This window comes from Spodoptera frugiperda, chromosome 24, assembly GCF_023101765.2.
Source record: "Spodoptera frugiperda isolate SF20-4 chromosome 24, AGI-APGP_CSIRO_Sfru_2.0, whole genome shotgun sequence".
NCBI classification, from domain to species: domain Eukaryota; kingdom Metazoa; phylum Arthropoda; class Insecta; order Lepidoptera; family Noctuidae; genus Spodoptera; species Spodoptera frugiperda.
The window spans coordinates 2,434,842-2,451,015 of record NC_064235.1 but is presented as its reverse complement, the minus strand read 5'-3'; the positions used below and the strand labels follow the sequence as shown (position 1 = coordinate 2,451,015).

Sequence of the window (16,174 nt, the reverse complement as noted above, 5' to 3'; positions counted from 1 at the left end):
GTGTGTGTGTGTGTGTGTGTGTGTGTGTGTGTACACAAGTGCGTCACAAGTTATACACGTGCTTTTCCACCAGAGATGTGCTATGCTACGTTGATGTGGATGCGTTTGGCTTCCACTAATCATATTCATTGGTACACATAGCTTAGCACTGGTGGAAACGGACTCAGTTAAGCTATGATTTTTATATGGACAGATGCGTGCTATGGATACGTGCTATATGCAGTGTTGCCCAACAAGAGTCTTGCAAGTCTCGCATTTACCAATAAAAGTTGGATAAACTTTATTTTTTTATACGATTATGATGTAACTGTATTACCTACCCGGCAAGAGTCTTGCTAGTCTCACAAATACCTATTAGCCTAATGCTATTTTTTATATGTTAGGTGCTTTTGAGCTTACAATGACGAAACAAAGTAGCTAGTATACTATATTAGAGGTTATTCAATAGCGGCCATACCTTACAATACAACTGTATAGTTAAAGTCAAAGTCAAAATCATTTATTTCAAATAGACCAGAAAGGCACTTTTGAACGTCAAAGCAAATATAATAATATTAATAACGTCTGTCTGTCGGTCAGTCCTCTAGTTGTTCTATTTGCTCGTTCCAAAGTGTAGATTCCTATGGAGAAGAACGAGCAAGAAACTCCATAGGTTACTCTTTTTCAATCAGATTTACAATACAATTTTTGGTTACATTGTTAAATCTCAGTTAATACTACAGTTAAATCATAATCGTATAAAAAAATTAAGTTGGCTAATTGGTAAATGCGAGATTTGCAAGACTCTTGCTGGGCAACACTAGCTATATGTATAATATATGCATGCTATGGATGTCAACATACCTTCGCTTTCTTCACCGATGAGATCAGGCCGGAATAGAACCTCGGGAGCGCGGAAGCGAGCCGGACCGATCTGCAAACATACAATACACATAATTATGACTTAAATGAAACTACAAGTAGTACTCGTCCACAGAAGCATAATACAACAAAATAAAATTACGCAATTTCTTTTTTAAATTTACTAATTAAAAAAAAGTTTTAGTCCTTGGCTTGACTGCCTCGTTGGCCGAGTGGTTGCAAGTTCGACTGCCGGGCAAGGGGTCTCGGGTTCGATTCCCGGGTCGGGCGAATTATGACTGGACTTTTTTCGGTTTTTAGAAAATTTCTCAGTAGTAGCACGGAGTCTGGAAATGTGCCCGTTTTATGGCGATAGGCTCACCACTTATTACATGGGACTTACAACATAAATTGTGAAATGTGGGTGTGCATTGGCATTATGTGCCGTAATGTGCACGTCTGCCTACCCATTCGGGGATTAAAGGCGTGACGTTATAAAAAAAAAATTAAACTAAAAAGTAGTACTCGTCCACAGAAACATAATACAACTAAATATTTCATCGAAAACAGAATATTATAAAAAAAAAATATGTCGCTTTTGGCACTATTCTGTTTAAACGGGGCAAGTCTACCACAACCTCCCATACCGCTGCAACTCCTGTGCACCAGGATCTACAGTAGATACAACCATGAAAACACCGGAACACTGAAGTCCAACGTCCTAGGGACATGAATGACTGTCTTGGATCCCGCAACGAAACAAATCAGAAGATATTATTAGAGGAGAAGAAAAAGAAAACGATAGTTTCCATTTAGGGGGCTTGCCTATTGTGCCTTAAGAATAACACCATGATTTTAGAGCCATGCTTCGGCACTGCTGGGCCGGCTCGACCGGAGTGATACCACGGCCGAGCAGAAAACCGACGTGAAACAACGCTTGTGTTGTGTGAGTGAGGTTACCGGAGACCCTAGAGAAGGGGGGGCCCTTCCCAATCTTCCCAATCCCCGATTCCCGAACAACCACCCTTAAATTCCTAACCCCCAAAAGCCGGCAACGCACTTGTAACGCCTCTGGTGTTTCAAGTGTACATGGGCGGCAGCGATTGCTTACCATCAGGCGATACGTCTGCTCGTTAACCGGCTTATACCATATAAAAATGTAATAATGAATATTACCTCCAATCCGGTACCATCAGGGAGTGTATACTGCGCCCTCTCAGTTTCCAGAGTTTCCTCTTTGAGAGGGTTCGGTGAGAGGTAGCAGGCCCTCTCTTTGATCGACTTCACTATCTCCAGCTCAGCGGACGTGCGGAGGTTCACGCCCTCTTTACGGAGTAGTAGTCTGGAAAGGAAATAATAATAATTATTATTTTTATTTGGTAAAAGTTAGTTTATATTATTTGTTAGATTTAGACGCTGAGAAATGGTGAAAGAAAACATCGTGGGGAATCCTTTTTTTGAGGGGGCATAGTCATTCAATGACTTCTCCCGCCTTGGGTGAGGCGAGAGGGAGTGTCAGACTCTTACTGACTAAACACCTCCCCATTTATACGTCTGCTTTTCAAGCCGGAGCCCCGGTAAACCCGCTAGGTAGTCCGCAGCTCCGGATCAGGCATCAGCCCTACAAATTGGGCTTATAAATTTCTAATTATAAGTTTGAAATCGACAACTCGCATTGAACAAGCGTGGTGATTAATGCTCAAACCTTCTCCGTGTGAGAAGAGGTCTTTGGTCAGCTGTGGCCACTTATAATAACAAAATTTCGCATGATCAGCTGTTAGCAGCGAGTCGCCCGCATTATCGGAAGACTAGTAACTAGGTAGATATTTTGGAACATTATGCGTACATGCTAAAATGAAATTTCGTTATTTTGTTATTGTGATAAAAATAATATTCATAAAACTTAAAATTCTTTTAATACTGTTTAAAACAATGTTACCAATTACTATGTAAGTAGATTAAGTACTTTTGCGGTGCCCAATAGGGCCCATAGTTGGAACATATTACTGTATTAAAATTGTAGACCACACTGTACACTATGGATGCATTATTGTGATTTAATATGATTAAAACTAATGAATATACATACGAAAAAAGTTTCTTCGGGAAAGTTGTTTGTAATCATGAGTACAATCACGTGTTTAAATATCGTTCACTAATTACCGGTCACCCTTTTTTTCTTTTTTTTTTTTTGAGGGGTAAAATCATCCAATGACTTCTCCCGCCTTGGGCGAGGCGAGAGGGAGTGTCATACTCTTACTGACTAAAAACCACCCCGTTCCTTCTCCTGCTTTTCGAGCCGGAGCCACGGTAAACCCGCTAGGTAGTCCGCAGCAAGGCGGGAAAAGTCATTGAATGATATTCCGCCCTCAAAAAAAAAACCCACAACCACGCCAACAAACGTTACGTAAACCAAACTCGTACTAAGCCCACTGATCTAGTGGATAAACTTACCTTTTTCATGTTTAATATTTTGTCAAACTCTCGTAACCTCCATTTTGGGCAGGTTTCGTAGAAAATTCTACTCTCGCTATGTGATTCGCTTTAACCTTTTGACCGCCAGAGCATAAACGCTTCGCTGTGCCCTCCACGCCAAGCCACAAATTCAACGAAATAACCCTGAAAATATTAGGGATTCCAAAATGTTATCGAATGTGTTTATTTTGTTTTTCTCTGTGATCTGTTTCTTGGCATCTATAGATGTCGGTGGCGCACAGGGCACGCTTGCGCATGACGTCTATTCATGCCATTGGCGTTCAAAAGGTTAAAAAAAACAAACATTGGCATCATGATCACCTGAGGTATCTGGTGACGTCTCTGCCGGCGACATCGACCCGCATGATGCTGTGTGGCATCGCGAACCCCTCGTAGATGGGGACGGAGTGGGTGACCCCGTCACCAGAGTCCAACACCACTCCTGTCGTGCGGCCCGTTGCATATCTGTGGACAAAATGTTATAATTTACAGTAATACCCCGACTTACGCTACCCCGTTTTACGCGAATTCGGAGATACGCGGTTTTTCATTTTGATTACCGCGTGCAACGGCATTCTCGCTCCGCTCACTCAGTGATCAATGTGCTATAGGTTTAAACGTTCCGCGTGCAATTATTTTACGTGCGCAATGCGTTTTACTTATAATCTCTTATTATGTCATCTAAAAGAAAGAAAAATGAATCATTTGAGCCTAACATTTTATATGCAACGTTGAACCCCGACTTACGCGAATTCGACTTACGCGGCAACCGCTCGGACCCACCTATCGCGTAAGTCCGGGGTATCACTGTACTAGCTACTTCCGCGCGGTTCCACCCGCTCTGCCTGGCTCCTATTGGTCATAGCGTGATGTTTTATAGCCTATAGCCTTCCTCGATAAATGCACTATTCAACACAAAAAGAATTGATGAATATGAGCCTCTAGCATGGCTTGAAACTAGTCGAGTTCCTCGTCAAAACAGTACGTGAGTAAGCCGATAACATAATAATTAATTTAGTATGTCTCACGAAAGTTACAATAAAACAAAAAGAATTATTCAAATCGGACCAGTAGTTCCGGAGATTAGCGCGTTCAAACAAACAAACTCTTCAGCTTTATTATATTAGTATAGTATAGATAGTATAGATTGTATAAGTCGGTAAGCGAGCAGACGGATCACCTGATGGTAAGCAATCGCCGCCGCCCATGGACACACTTGAAACACCAGAGGCGTCACAAGTGCGTTGGTTATTGTATAAGTCGGTAAGCGAGCAGACGGATCACCTGATGGTAAGCAACCGCCGCCGCGCATGGACACTTGAAACACCAGAGGCGTTATAGGTGCGTTGCCGGCCTATTGGGTGTTAGGAATTTAAGGGTTGTTGGGGAATCGAATAATTATCTAATTGTAATATTGTTTGTAATGTATGTATAGTATTTACAAATTTTAATGTATTAGTTTATAGTATTTTATATGGACCTATAAAGCCTGATATAAATGAATAAATAAAAAAAAATCGGAGTTTTGAAGATGGGATACAATCTCCAAGGGGGGTAATTGGGCCTCCAGTAACCCCACTCACACATAAGGGTCCGTTCACAGACCGGATCGTATACGCTTGGAGCCGGTCGCGGCGGAGTCGCCAACTATTTCACATACACCATTCAACTAATGTTAAAACTTGAGACGGGATATTTACCATGTTTATTTATGTGTATGAGTTTCCGATATTTCGGCACTGTTGCAAGCGCCATGATCACGGATGAACACGAGTTCACAATATTAGTGTTAGTGACCATGTCAGTTTAAAAACTGTTTTCAATGTGATAAAAATTTGCTCTCCTCTCCGAGCCGGTCTGTGTGAACGGAGTCTACATTAGTGGTTTGCACCGGAGCGAAATCTGGCGTACCGGTGAAATTCACCGGTGTTTTGCCGATCTCCGGAGATTCACCGGTGATAACCGGTGATGAAAACCATCAATTTCAAATCAAGTTTTTATTAATTGAAAAACAAAACAGAATAGATAATTGGACTTCAACGAACCCTGAACTCTTTGGAAAGCTAGTAGCAAGTGAATTGAACCACATAAACGGCCAGGAGCGCTTTGAGTTGATGACCGAAATAATTTATATCATTCGAAAGAAGCAAATCAGTAAATAAATTATCTTAATTATGTATTAAATTAAAAACTGATGGTTGATAAATATTTCTATTATTTTAGTAGTATTAATATAGTATTGAAAAATGTCATTTCTTTACATAAAAATATTCCATTTAGATATAATACGATCACCGGAGTTTAATCGGTTAACAACCGATTGATTTCAATCGAGTACTTTTACCGGTATATAACCGGTTATTCTCCGGTACTCACTGCTCCGGTGCAAACCTCTAGTCTACATTTAGTAAATACTAGCTATTTCCGCGCGGTTTCACCCGCTCTGCTCGGCTCCTATTGGTCATAGCGCGATGTTTTATAGCCTATAGCTTTCCTCGTTAAATGCGCTATCCAACACAAAAAGAATTATTCAAATCAGAACAGTAGTTCCTGAGATTAGCGTGTTCAAACAAACAAACAAACAAACAATCAAACAAACTCTTCAGCTTTATAATATTAGTATAGATACTCACAAGCTAAGCACAGCCTGCATGGACAGGAACAAAGCTGGCACGTTGAAGGTCTCGAAGAATACTTCAGCAGCCTTCTCCCTGTTCCGCCGAGGGTTCAAGGGAGCCTCGGTCAGCAACACTGGATGCTCCTCGGAGAACGTTGATAGTTGATCCTGGAAATAAAGTACCACCTTTTAAAATACGCCCGAATACTGAAATGTTACTCAAATTTAAGTTATACTTAAATCTCGTGCTATCTCATTTACTCCAAAGAATTGAGGAAACTTATTTCTCCATTACATGTATTTTAATATTTATGCAGTATATGTAGTCGTTTAGCAGCAGATATATATTATATAATATGTATTGTATATATTCTTCGCATCAATCCGCTTCATTTCTCTGCACTACCCTATGGTTGACTGTTAGAGAATGCCTTAAGGCATTAAGTCCGCCATTCACTGTTTTGTGATGAAGACTAAATAAATAAATAAATTTACAAAGAATTTGTAGGGACAGAACTATATTTGTGAGTTTTTAAACTGACATGGTCACTAACACTATTATATACTATAACTTATGACGGGATATTTACCTCGTTTATTCACTTCACGGATTAACAGTTAATCCGTGATCATCTCGCTTGCAACAGTGCCGAAATATCGGACACTCATAGACATAAATAAACATGGTAAATATCCTGTCTCAAGTTCTAATATTGATGAAACTTGGTATACATACAGACAGGGTATGAGTTGACTTGGGTGATAGGATACTGGATGGGTGATAGGATAGGATTTTTTTATATCATACAAGAACATGGGGGAAACCGCTGGGAGAAACTAGGGTAATAAATAATAATCGATTCATCCGTCTATCAGTGAAGCTAGGTGCTTGTTCCGAAGTAGTTAGTTGTTTATAGGCCACAAAAATAGACACAGACTACCTAGTAGGTATACCTTTGGTTTGAAAAGCAGGAATAGGAATGGGGTGGTTTTTAGTCAGTAAGAGTCTGACACTCCCTCTCGCCTCGCCCAAGGCGGGAGAAGTCATTCAGTCATCAAGAAGGCACAAATGATGATCTTACCTTACTATAAATGTAGTTCCACACTCTCTCCATATCGTTCCAGTCGGTAACGATGCCATGTTCCATCGGATACTTGATGCTGAGGAGTCCTCGATGCTCTTCAGCCCTCGGTCCGACAAAGAGTTCCCCTTCTAACGCTCCGGCCATCACTCTCACATGCTTCGGTCGTCCGATGCTGTGGAAATATGAAAAGGATGCAATAAATAGATTCTGCCAGACCATAATTTATTTATTTATTTATTCATTCTCTTTTTATTCAACTGGACTACCTATAAATTAATACTAACAGTTTTTAAAATAAATTGTTACTAACAAATTATGGACATTAATTGGTCTGCAGTAAGCGAATTTATTACAATCTAAATCAAATTTCATCCCAACACCTATGGCTACGCTTCTTTTGAAGTAAATAAGTAAAACATAATATATGTTTACAACAAACTTTCACATTTATAATACACTAAGCTTCTATAATATAAAAATGAATCATAAAATATATTGGTAACAAAATAACTCAACAACGCATGGGCCAATCTTAATACTTATTTTTATTAAATGTTCTTTGAAAAATTGGCATATTCCAAATCTATTAGACAAAACGCAGTGTGACGGGTCCACTAGTACTTAATATAAGAATTCTTAAGCTTTTTTTCTAAAATAATGTAGTAATGTAATGATGAGGATTGTGTCCTATGTGGTGCATTTACAAACATACAAATTCACATACACATGACACTCAAAACCGAAACAACAATTTGTGGATCACACAAAAAGTTGTTACGTGCAAAACTTGAACCCATGACATGTTGCGCAGTAGTCAATTGGTCAGCCACTGCGCCAACCGTGAAGTCATATGTTTTTGATACTTTTTTTAAGTGTGTCATATAGGAACTAGCATAGTTAATAGATTTATGAAAAGTTTCAAGAAACAAATACTTACTAGTTTGGGAACCTGCATTTTGGGATCTGATCGCCAGCAAAACCGGCTTTGATCACTCCGGAACCCTATTAAAACGTGACAATAATAAATAATCATCGGAAACCCAACAAAAATGGAATGTGACATCTAACTTTTAACTATGACTCATTTTCAACAACTAATGTATGAAATCTTATTGGAAAACTGTTAGAAACATTAAAAAACTATTAAATTAGAGTCTAGAGGTAATTTTTTAAGGTTTTCATATCGATTTTATCAATATACTGACTATAAAATTTGCATCGTCGACTCGGCATGAAATCGTAAGCGTAAAAAAAAATTAGTTTTAGAACAGATATTTACATTATCAATTACGACGGGCTGGTTTACAATCACATCGTTTAACTCCATATTTGCTAAATTAATTATTTAATTCGGTTTTTAGAAACAATTTCTATTTATTTCACTCTTGATATAATCCACAATCGGGTACGTTTTTACACTATCAACGTTCCAGCGAAAATCTATATTATACAACAGAAACTATTGCTATCCTTTTCATTCATCACAATTTATAATATCTTCTGTCCTACTCTCATGTGTCAAAGAATTTTTTTTCGTATACTGGAACATGATAAAATGACATCAGAATTTTGGTGTTTCTATATTAAAAAATATAACGTCTAATGTTGTTAATGTTGCCACTTAGTTTTTTTATATTAAAATTGCCATTTTTTTCTATGGGATCGGCGCAAACACAGAACATGTCTTAGTACAAATTTGCTTTACGTTGAACGAAATTGAAACTAGAGCGCGTACGGAACTCTAAATGGTTGATATTCTCACACCGGCCTATCAGAGCGTCGAACGCGCTTTCGTTTCGATTACTTTTTACAGAAGAGCTGTAATGTTGTAGGTTGTCTAGGAATGTTATGGAGATGCGGCGCGGCTGTTACAATGCCGTATTTATAAAGGGTTCAAAATTAGCTCAAAGAGAATAATGCACTTATTGGCTGACCTACTGGGTCTATTTCGCTCATTTATCGTATATCGTCAGCCAAGATGATAAAAAATATGTGGTTTAAATTAAGCCATAAGAAGATATAAAAAAAAATTAGACATGTTTATTTTATTTCATCAATTTTATTTAAGAAAGATTTTCGTTTTTTTAATACTGAATTCAATAATATAAAACCTTTAGTTCTAGATATTGCGTCTACAAACTTTTGTATATAATCTTCAGCCATTTTTTCTTTTAAATCACATAATATTGGGACGAAGCTTGCAAGATCATTGGTCATGGCACTATCTAGATGTGTTTTCACTTTTAAATACAATTCCTTGCTAAAATCATCTGGATTGTAAGCGTGAACTCCCTTGCCCTGCGTCAATAACAAATCAAAAATTGTTTCACCATGCTCATATACTGTTGCTTTCAACACATTGTCTGTTTTTAATCTGTAGCCAAACATTTGACGCATATTTATGTACCACTTTGTAAATAGGACATTTAAAATGAAGTCCCAAATCTTTCTTTGGCTTTCTGTCCCTGTGGCCGATTTCAATAATTGACAAATATATTCGACTGCGAAATATTCGGTGAACGTCCTATGTATAAATGTGGGTATACCGTTAATGATGCTCTGAACCAGTCCAGTCTTTTCCGTGCCAATTTTAATATTTTCTATAGTTTTTCTTATTTTAGATAATTCCTTTTCGTCAAATATTTTGCTAAGGTCCTGATTAAAGACAGCATACGCGCCCAATTTGTAATGTTTCACGAAGAAGTCCTCACGAATTTTCTCGTAAATCGTCAAATTGTCCGGATTGTGCAAATCGATTTTGTTTTTCTCTTGAAATCTTATAGTTTTGAGTTTTGTTTCAATAAAGTTGTCGTAAACTGTGAAAGCGTTTATGTCTAAGTTCCATCTGTTTGGTGTTATCCTTTCATCATTTACTTGGTTTTGGAAATAATTGGCGCATAGGTAAAGGTGTAACGGGGTATCGAAGGCTTCAGTAAATCGCCTGATATAATTACAGTCCTGGAAAAATAGGTTAAATGTCTTTATCACATCTTCGGAACAAATATGAAGTTCCTTTCGCAAATAGTAAATAAAATTGAAACAGACTCTTAGAAAAAGCATTTTATAATTTTCCCATAGAACAGTTGAAACTTTCGTGTGAAAATCATAGTAATATAGGGACATAAACTCCATGAAGCTACACAAGTTATTGCACTGACGTTTGTTCAAAGTCCTCAATATAATTGTTGATTGCCAATATTTCCACAAATATCCGTCAAGTTCGGCATCGTTGAATCCCTTGACTTCATACGGTAGACCAAACTCTTGTTCCAATCTTGACATCACCTTCTCGTGAAACCTACTCGTGATCCACATTACATGTCTATTTGTGTAATTCCGCACAACTTTTAATAAGGACATTACCACTTCTGTATAGAGCGGACATATCTCATCGAAACCATCGAATAAAAAGATAAGTTCCTTTCTATTGAAATAGTCTAGGAACATTTTTATTTCAAACACTGTCCAGGGATTGTCTATACGACACGATTTTAGTTGTACTTCACCTTCCGATTCCTCTAAATCGAACTCCAAGTCGCTCTTTCCATTCCCTCCGACAATAATTGGACACAAAAACTTCAAAGTTTCTAAAATATCAATTCTCACTTTGTTTTCTTGCCATTTATTGAATTTTTCACAATGATCCAGCAAGTTGACTCTCGCTATCCAAGTTGCTGGGTTTGATTGACTCTTTGGTTTTAATAGACAAGTGGGTCAATAAAGTTGATTTTCCCATGCCTGGCTTTGCAGTCAACAGGACTACCTTCGACAAGCCATTTAGATCGGAAAGTACTATTTGTTTAGGAATAATATACCTGGCCTCTGTAGCCTTACACACTATACACACTCTTCTGTCCACGTAAAGATGTTTAACTTTCTCATAATTTACATTTGTAACCGAGTTACTAAAACATCTTGTTTCGTTATTAATAAAGTCGTTTAAAACAACTCCTTCGACGGTTTGCATCGATTCCTCGTCAACGATTGTGTCTAATGTCACTTCGACATCTTGAAAATTTACTTTTGCTTGTAAAACAGTTTTCTGTGACTTCTCACTCATGTCTGCAAGACTACATCTGTCGTCTCTTATTTCTTTTATATCTTTAAAATATATCTGGACCGTGTCTAGCACAGCTGTATTTGTGACGATAATTATCCGTTTTTCATTCAAAATATTTGAAATATTTTCTAATCTTTTATTTGAGCTTCTTTGTATGTTATCGCACGCTAGTATTATAATTTTGTTTTGTTCTATTTTTGTTAGTTCTGCAACAAGTGTAGAGTAGTCTTTCGTTTGAAGTAGATCTTCTAAATCCATGACAGTGTGTTTGAATTTGTTCAAAGACTGCATCAGTTTTACTACTGTCAAAGGAATATTTTCCGTTACGAAAATGACGTTTGTTGATTTCTCTGTTAGATTCAATGATTTCACCGCGTGCTCATTGAAAGTTATATCAAAAATGTTCCCCATTTTCATCGCGTACATTACTTTATGTGTGAGAGCCACGTGGTATCGTCGTAGGATATTATCTGTCGTTGGCATCACAGAATCAGTGTTTTTATTCAGAAACGTACCAATAGTTGTCGCGAGAGCTGAAATATCATCTTCTATTAAATCTATCTTCTCAAAAGAAAGCACTGGAAACGTTTCAACATCTACATTAAATTTAAAATCTTGTAAATTTGGTATTGCGGATTGTAGTTCGGAAAACAACTGTTTCGCAATGTCACCTAGTGTGTCGGTATTGTCTGAGAATTGCATGTATTTACTATTTTGGTCTGCTATTAAAATATTCCCCATAATACTAGCTAAATCGATGTTGATTTTCGAAAATTCTTTTTCCACATTTTTGTCTATCGTGACTATATTTCCCGGTGCGGATTGCAATAACATTTCCACCATTTTGTTTTTGACTTTCACAAGTATGCTGTCTGCTGTGAAATCGTCATTAGTATCTTCACTCCCTCTCACTGTGAGATCTTTGTTGCCGAATGGCACTGGAACTTTAATTTCCTTTGATCTCAGTATTTCTTCCGCGGCTATGGAAATGGCCTCATGTACATTCGTCCGGAGGACTTTTACCTTTTCCAATCTATGTCTTAAATCTTCACCCACAGATTTGTTGACAAATTCCAGTTTTCCAGTATCTTTGTTTAGTGTCACAACGCTGTGTATAAGTTTTGCCAATATTTGAACATCTAAAGGTTCCTCAAGTAGCTTTACTAGCAGTTCATTCCTAGTGACATCATCAAGTGCTCTTTTCTTTAGAATTTCTTTGTAAAGCGTGTCTCTGAATAATTTCATAAATTCATCATCGCTTGTGTAAAACTCACTACGAAAACGAGCGATTCTGTGTTCACTGTCTTCGTTTTTATTCCGAATCTCGCTTATAAGGAAGAACTTTTTCGCCAGAATCACGTGGTAAATGAGTATCAGATCGTTGTTCATTGACAACACAGTATTGTCGTCTTTATTTACAAATTCTGCAAATACAGTAGCCAGCTCGACTAGCTGTTCCTTCATGACTATGTCACATAGGAATTCCACATGTGTTTCTTTGTGATTCGGCTGGACGGCATCGTTCCCTGTAGCTATTAAACTGTTGAGTTTATGAGCCACTTCTGTGTCAAATCGTACATTATCGCGATCATCTTTAGCTGTTGTATACATAATGAAATAAGAGTCAATGTCTTGAAATTTTCCCTTAAAGAAGACGTCTTTGGTGTCTTGTTTGAAGGAACGTTTGATGGTGAGGTAGCTATCAAACCATTTAGATAAGTCGTTTGCGCTGTTTAGCGTCAAAACAGTTTTGTCTGCTTCTCTGTGTTTCGCTTGAATGAAAATGGCGATTTGTTTATTATTTTTCCCAATTTTCGCTTTAGCTCTGAAGCATATATCGTCAAATGTGCCTATGTCTGCCATGTTGGTCGCTAGATAGAAATCTTTGAGGCTGTTGTCGAACTTTGCTCTGAAGTTAATCAGGCTGATTAATTTTGTTTCGTAAAGCTGGCCTTTAATGCCGGACGTTCCTTCTCGTTTCCTATACATTTTGGCAGTGTTGCTGTGCTTCTAACCAACACCGGGTTTTGTGTCATCAAGTGCCGTTGAAGATAAAGGAACAGTCAGACTCTTACTGACAACTGTGTCTCACAAGTGTGTTAGAGGTTGCTGGTATTTAATTCAGTATAACAACTTATTTCGGACCCGATATACCTTTTCTAGAGGAAGAAAATCATCCAATGACTTCTCCAGCCTTGGGTGAGGCGAGAGAGAGTGTCAGACTCTTACAGACAACCACCTCGTCGCTATACCTGTTCAGCAGAGCTCGTGTTGAGGGTGATGGTGACCATGGTCCAATACTACCTGTCCTGGTGAACGTTGCATAAGTAGCGTCAGAATCAGCGACAGTTGCCACAAATATTGTGTGAAGGAATTAATATTGTTTCATTCTCGCGATGTCCAGTCCGTTGGAGTTCTGTAAACAAAGGTATTGTAGTGGGACCAGCCATATTTAAAGTCAAACTTAACGCTATTTAATATGACACTGACACCGGCGCTCTTATTGGCGGGATCGAATAAATCAACCAATCAGAGCGCCGAACGCGCTCTCGTTTCAATTACTTTAAACGTAAAGCAAACTCGTACTAAGGGTACAGAGTACGGCCGGCAACGCGAGCGACATCTGTACTATTGTTGACGTCTGTGAAACAAATTTCTGATAGTTTTAGGGTCGGTTCATATCTGGGGGCCTACTCTAATTCAACGAACGAACCAACCGAAAATCTTCGCAGATTGCATACTATAATCCTATTAGATCTATGGAGTTTATTGCTCGTTCTTCTCCATAGAAATCTATGGAGAACACATATGACAACATAGAATACTTTGGAACGAGAAAATAGAGCAACTAGAGGACTGACCGACAGACAGATAGACATTTTGTTTTCTTTACATTGTAATATTTGCTTTGACGTTGAAAAGTGCCTTCCCGGTCTATTTGAAATAAATAATTTTGACTTTTGACTATTATCATACTATCCGATATCGAGATATAAATTGTAAAAAAAAAACTAAAGAAAAATTAAATTCCGCGCGCTACCCTGGGGACCTATTGACCTCAAGACAGACGATATAAAGCAAATCGGGTGATTGTCGCGCCAGAAACAACCAATTTATCAAGACCTCGCTTTGTACCATATTCACACACATTCGACGGCCAGTTTACACTGGTTATCAAAGCTTGACAGCTGTCTAGCCGTATGTAATCACTTATTCTTGTAAACTAGTAAACTGTACCGAATTACTTCGCTTCGTCCACATTCCCGTGGGATTAAAAGTATCCTACGTGCTATTCCACACCATAATCTACTCCTGTTCCAAAGGATGATGCCAGAGTTTCAGAACATCTACAAAATATAATGTGTTCAACTTGGCTACTGATAAAACTACTATGTTTAACAAAGAATAACTTTGAACGGACTAAGATTTGCAATTCGGCGCCATAGTAACTTTAATTCAGCTCAAAATTACCTATCCAATGATGTAACACACATAGCTATTGGAAGGTGGGACCAGGATTTGCATCCTCCTTTCATCCCGATCGCTTCAGCTGTTTCGACGTGATTAAGTAACAAACAAACAAATACATAAACTCACAAACTTTTGCATTAATATTAGCGAGAAGTAAGATTCTGTCGTCGACTCGTCATTGTCACAACAAGGTTTATATTGTTCAGAAGTAACATTTGACTAGTACACCGGAGTATTGTGGACTAACACTAACCAATAACAATAAGCTACACTATTTATAGGTTTACTAGATACGCCTGTGTTACTCACCGACTTACTTCGCCTTTTAAACATAATTCAACGTCACATTTTCACATATTTAACAATGAATTCGTTAAATTAACTGAAGTTGTGTAGAACACCGACATCACAGGCAGGATTTGTAATTATTTTCAACCAAAATATTGTACCTAGTTCTACTTTTGGTTTGTTTACTTGTAAGTTCAAGGTCGTTATACATATTTTAGATATTTCATCATCTGTGCTTTTCAACTGAGTCAAGTTGCCAATCTCAATATAGGTACGATGTTGCCAGAAACTAAATGTTAAGAATAAAAGAATGGAATTATAATTTCATTTTGAATAAGAACAATAAATAAAATACAAAAGGTACAAAATACGAATACAAAAATTATAATACAAAAATGTAATATATTATAAAAACAGTAGGGTAGAGGATTTTTTTTTATTTTAATGTCCGTCTTGTAGATTATTTTAAAACATGAGACACGTATTTTTTATTTTCTTACGGAAACAAATATAATAATTGAATACCTGTGTCCATTATAACTTTCTTGTATTTATTTAAAGTTCTCTAAAATTATATTTCTAAATATTACATATAAAATACAAAAAAAAATACATTTAAAAATATAAAAATAGGAGCCGACCAGCAGCGGGAGCATGGTCCAAGCTACCGGTGGTTAGGGCTCCAGAGACAGAAAACTCCTCACAATACGTGCCGTTTCGAGGAGTACTGCCTTCTGCATCAGGCCCTTGATCAATCCGCCCAACGCCAGCCTCCTAAGATGGATGTCGAGGCTTTTATATTGGCCGACACGACACATTATAATTATTATTATTGTAATGGAAACAGGTGTTGGAAAATACACTATTAAGGCACAATTATGGACCCTGTCGGACTCAGCAAATTATAAAAATTGTGGGAGACAGGAAGGGCATTAAATATCTTTTCTTTTTTTTATTAAAAAACGTTGCCCCACATTAGGATTTTCTCCTGTGTCGTGGGTCCTGTTTGATACTTATTTGTAATTAATTTTAGTCCATTTCTTTAGTATATCAGAATATATATTAAGTCTATATCTTTATTATAAGTTTATTAATAATCTTTACACTGTGTTGCCAATAATTAGATTAATATTAGGAAAAAAATTATACCAAACTTTTACTTATTATCTTGTATCTAAAAAATAATGGTTACAACTTCAGAAGGGAGAATAATAAAACATTTAATACTTGTACAAAAATCTATTTATTTTATTCATTAATTTAGACATTATACATGAAATAACAAATAAAGAAATATGTATAACTCAAGTAAACTGTAAGTACGTATGTACATAGATT

General features: G+C 37.3%; 3 protein-coding genes across 5 annotated transcripts in view; all 3 read right to left on the bottom strand.

Annotated features, from left to right (window-relative positions):
* The window catches only part of LOC118278720 (alpha-centractin), an 800,945-nt gene extending 792,480 nt beyond the window's left edge, over positions 1-8,465 (bottom strand). For all 3 annotated transcript variants that reach the window (XM_050703710.1, XM_050703712.1, XM_050703711.1), the window contains exons 1-7: positions 8,297-8,465; positions 7,955-8,019; positions 7,015-7,189; positions 5,949-6,100; positions 3,637-3,780; positions 2,017-2,182; positions 844-913 (exon numbers count right to left, since the gene is read on the bottom strand). In XM_050703710.1, the coding sequence (XP_050559667.1) occupies positions 844-913; positions 2,017-2,182; positions 3,637-3,780; positions 5,949-6,100; positions 7,015-7,189; positions 7,955-8,019; positions 8,297-8,344 (820 nt within the window). In that variant the 5' untranslated portion in view covers positions 8,345-8,465. The remainder of the gene's footprint in view (positions 1-843; positions 914-2,016; positions 2,183-3,636; positions 3,781-5,948; positions 6,101-7,014; positions 7,190-7,954; positions 8,020-8,296) is intronic.
* Positions 8,466-9,056: 591 nt separating this feature from the next.
* Positions 9,057-16,174, bottom strand: part of LOC118278577 (uncharacterized) — a 39,186-nt gene continuing 32,068 nt past the window's right edge. Inside the window, exon 4 of the mRNA XM_050703483.1 lies at positions 9,057-13,493. Coding sequence (XP_050559440.1) covers positions 10,652-13,066 — 2,415 coding nt within the window. The 5' untranslated portion in view covers positions 13,067-13,493 and the 3' untranslated portion in view covers positions 9,057-10,651. The remainder of the gene's footprint in view (positions 13,494-16,174) is intronic.
* LOC118278578 (uncharacterized) overlaps positions 9,057-16,174 on the bottom strand; it is a 32,146-nt gene continuing 25,028 nt past the window's right edge. The window contains exon 2 of the mRNA XM_050703411.1: positions 9,057-9,723. Within this exon, the coding sequence (XP_050559368.1) occupies positions 9,058-9,723 (666 nt within the window). The 3' untranslated portion in view covers position 9,057. The remainder of the gene's footprint in view (positions 9,724-16,174) is intronic.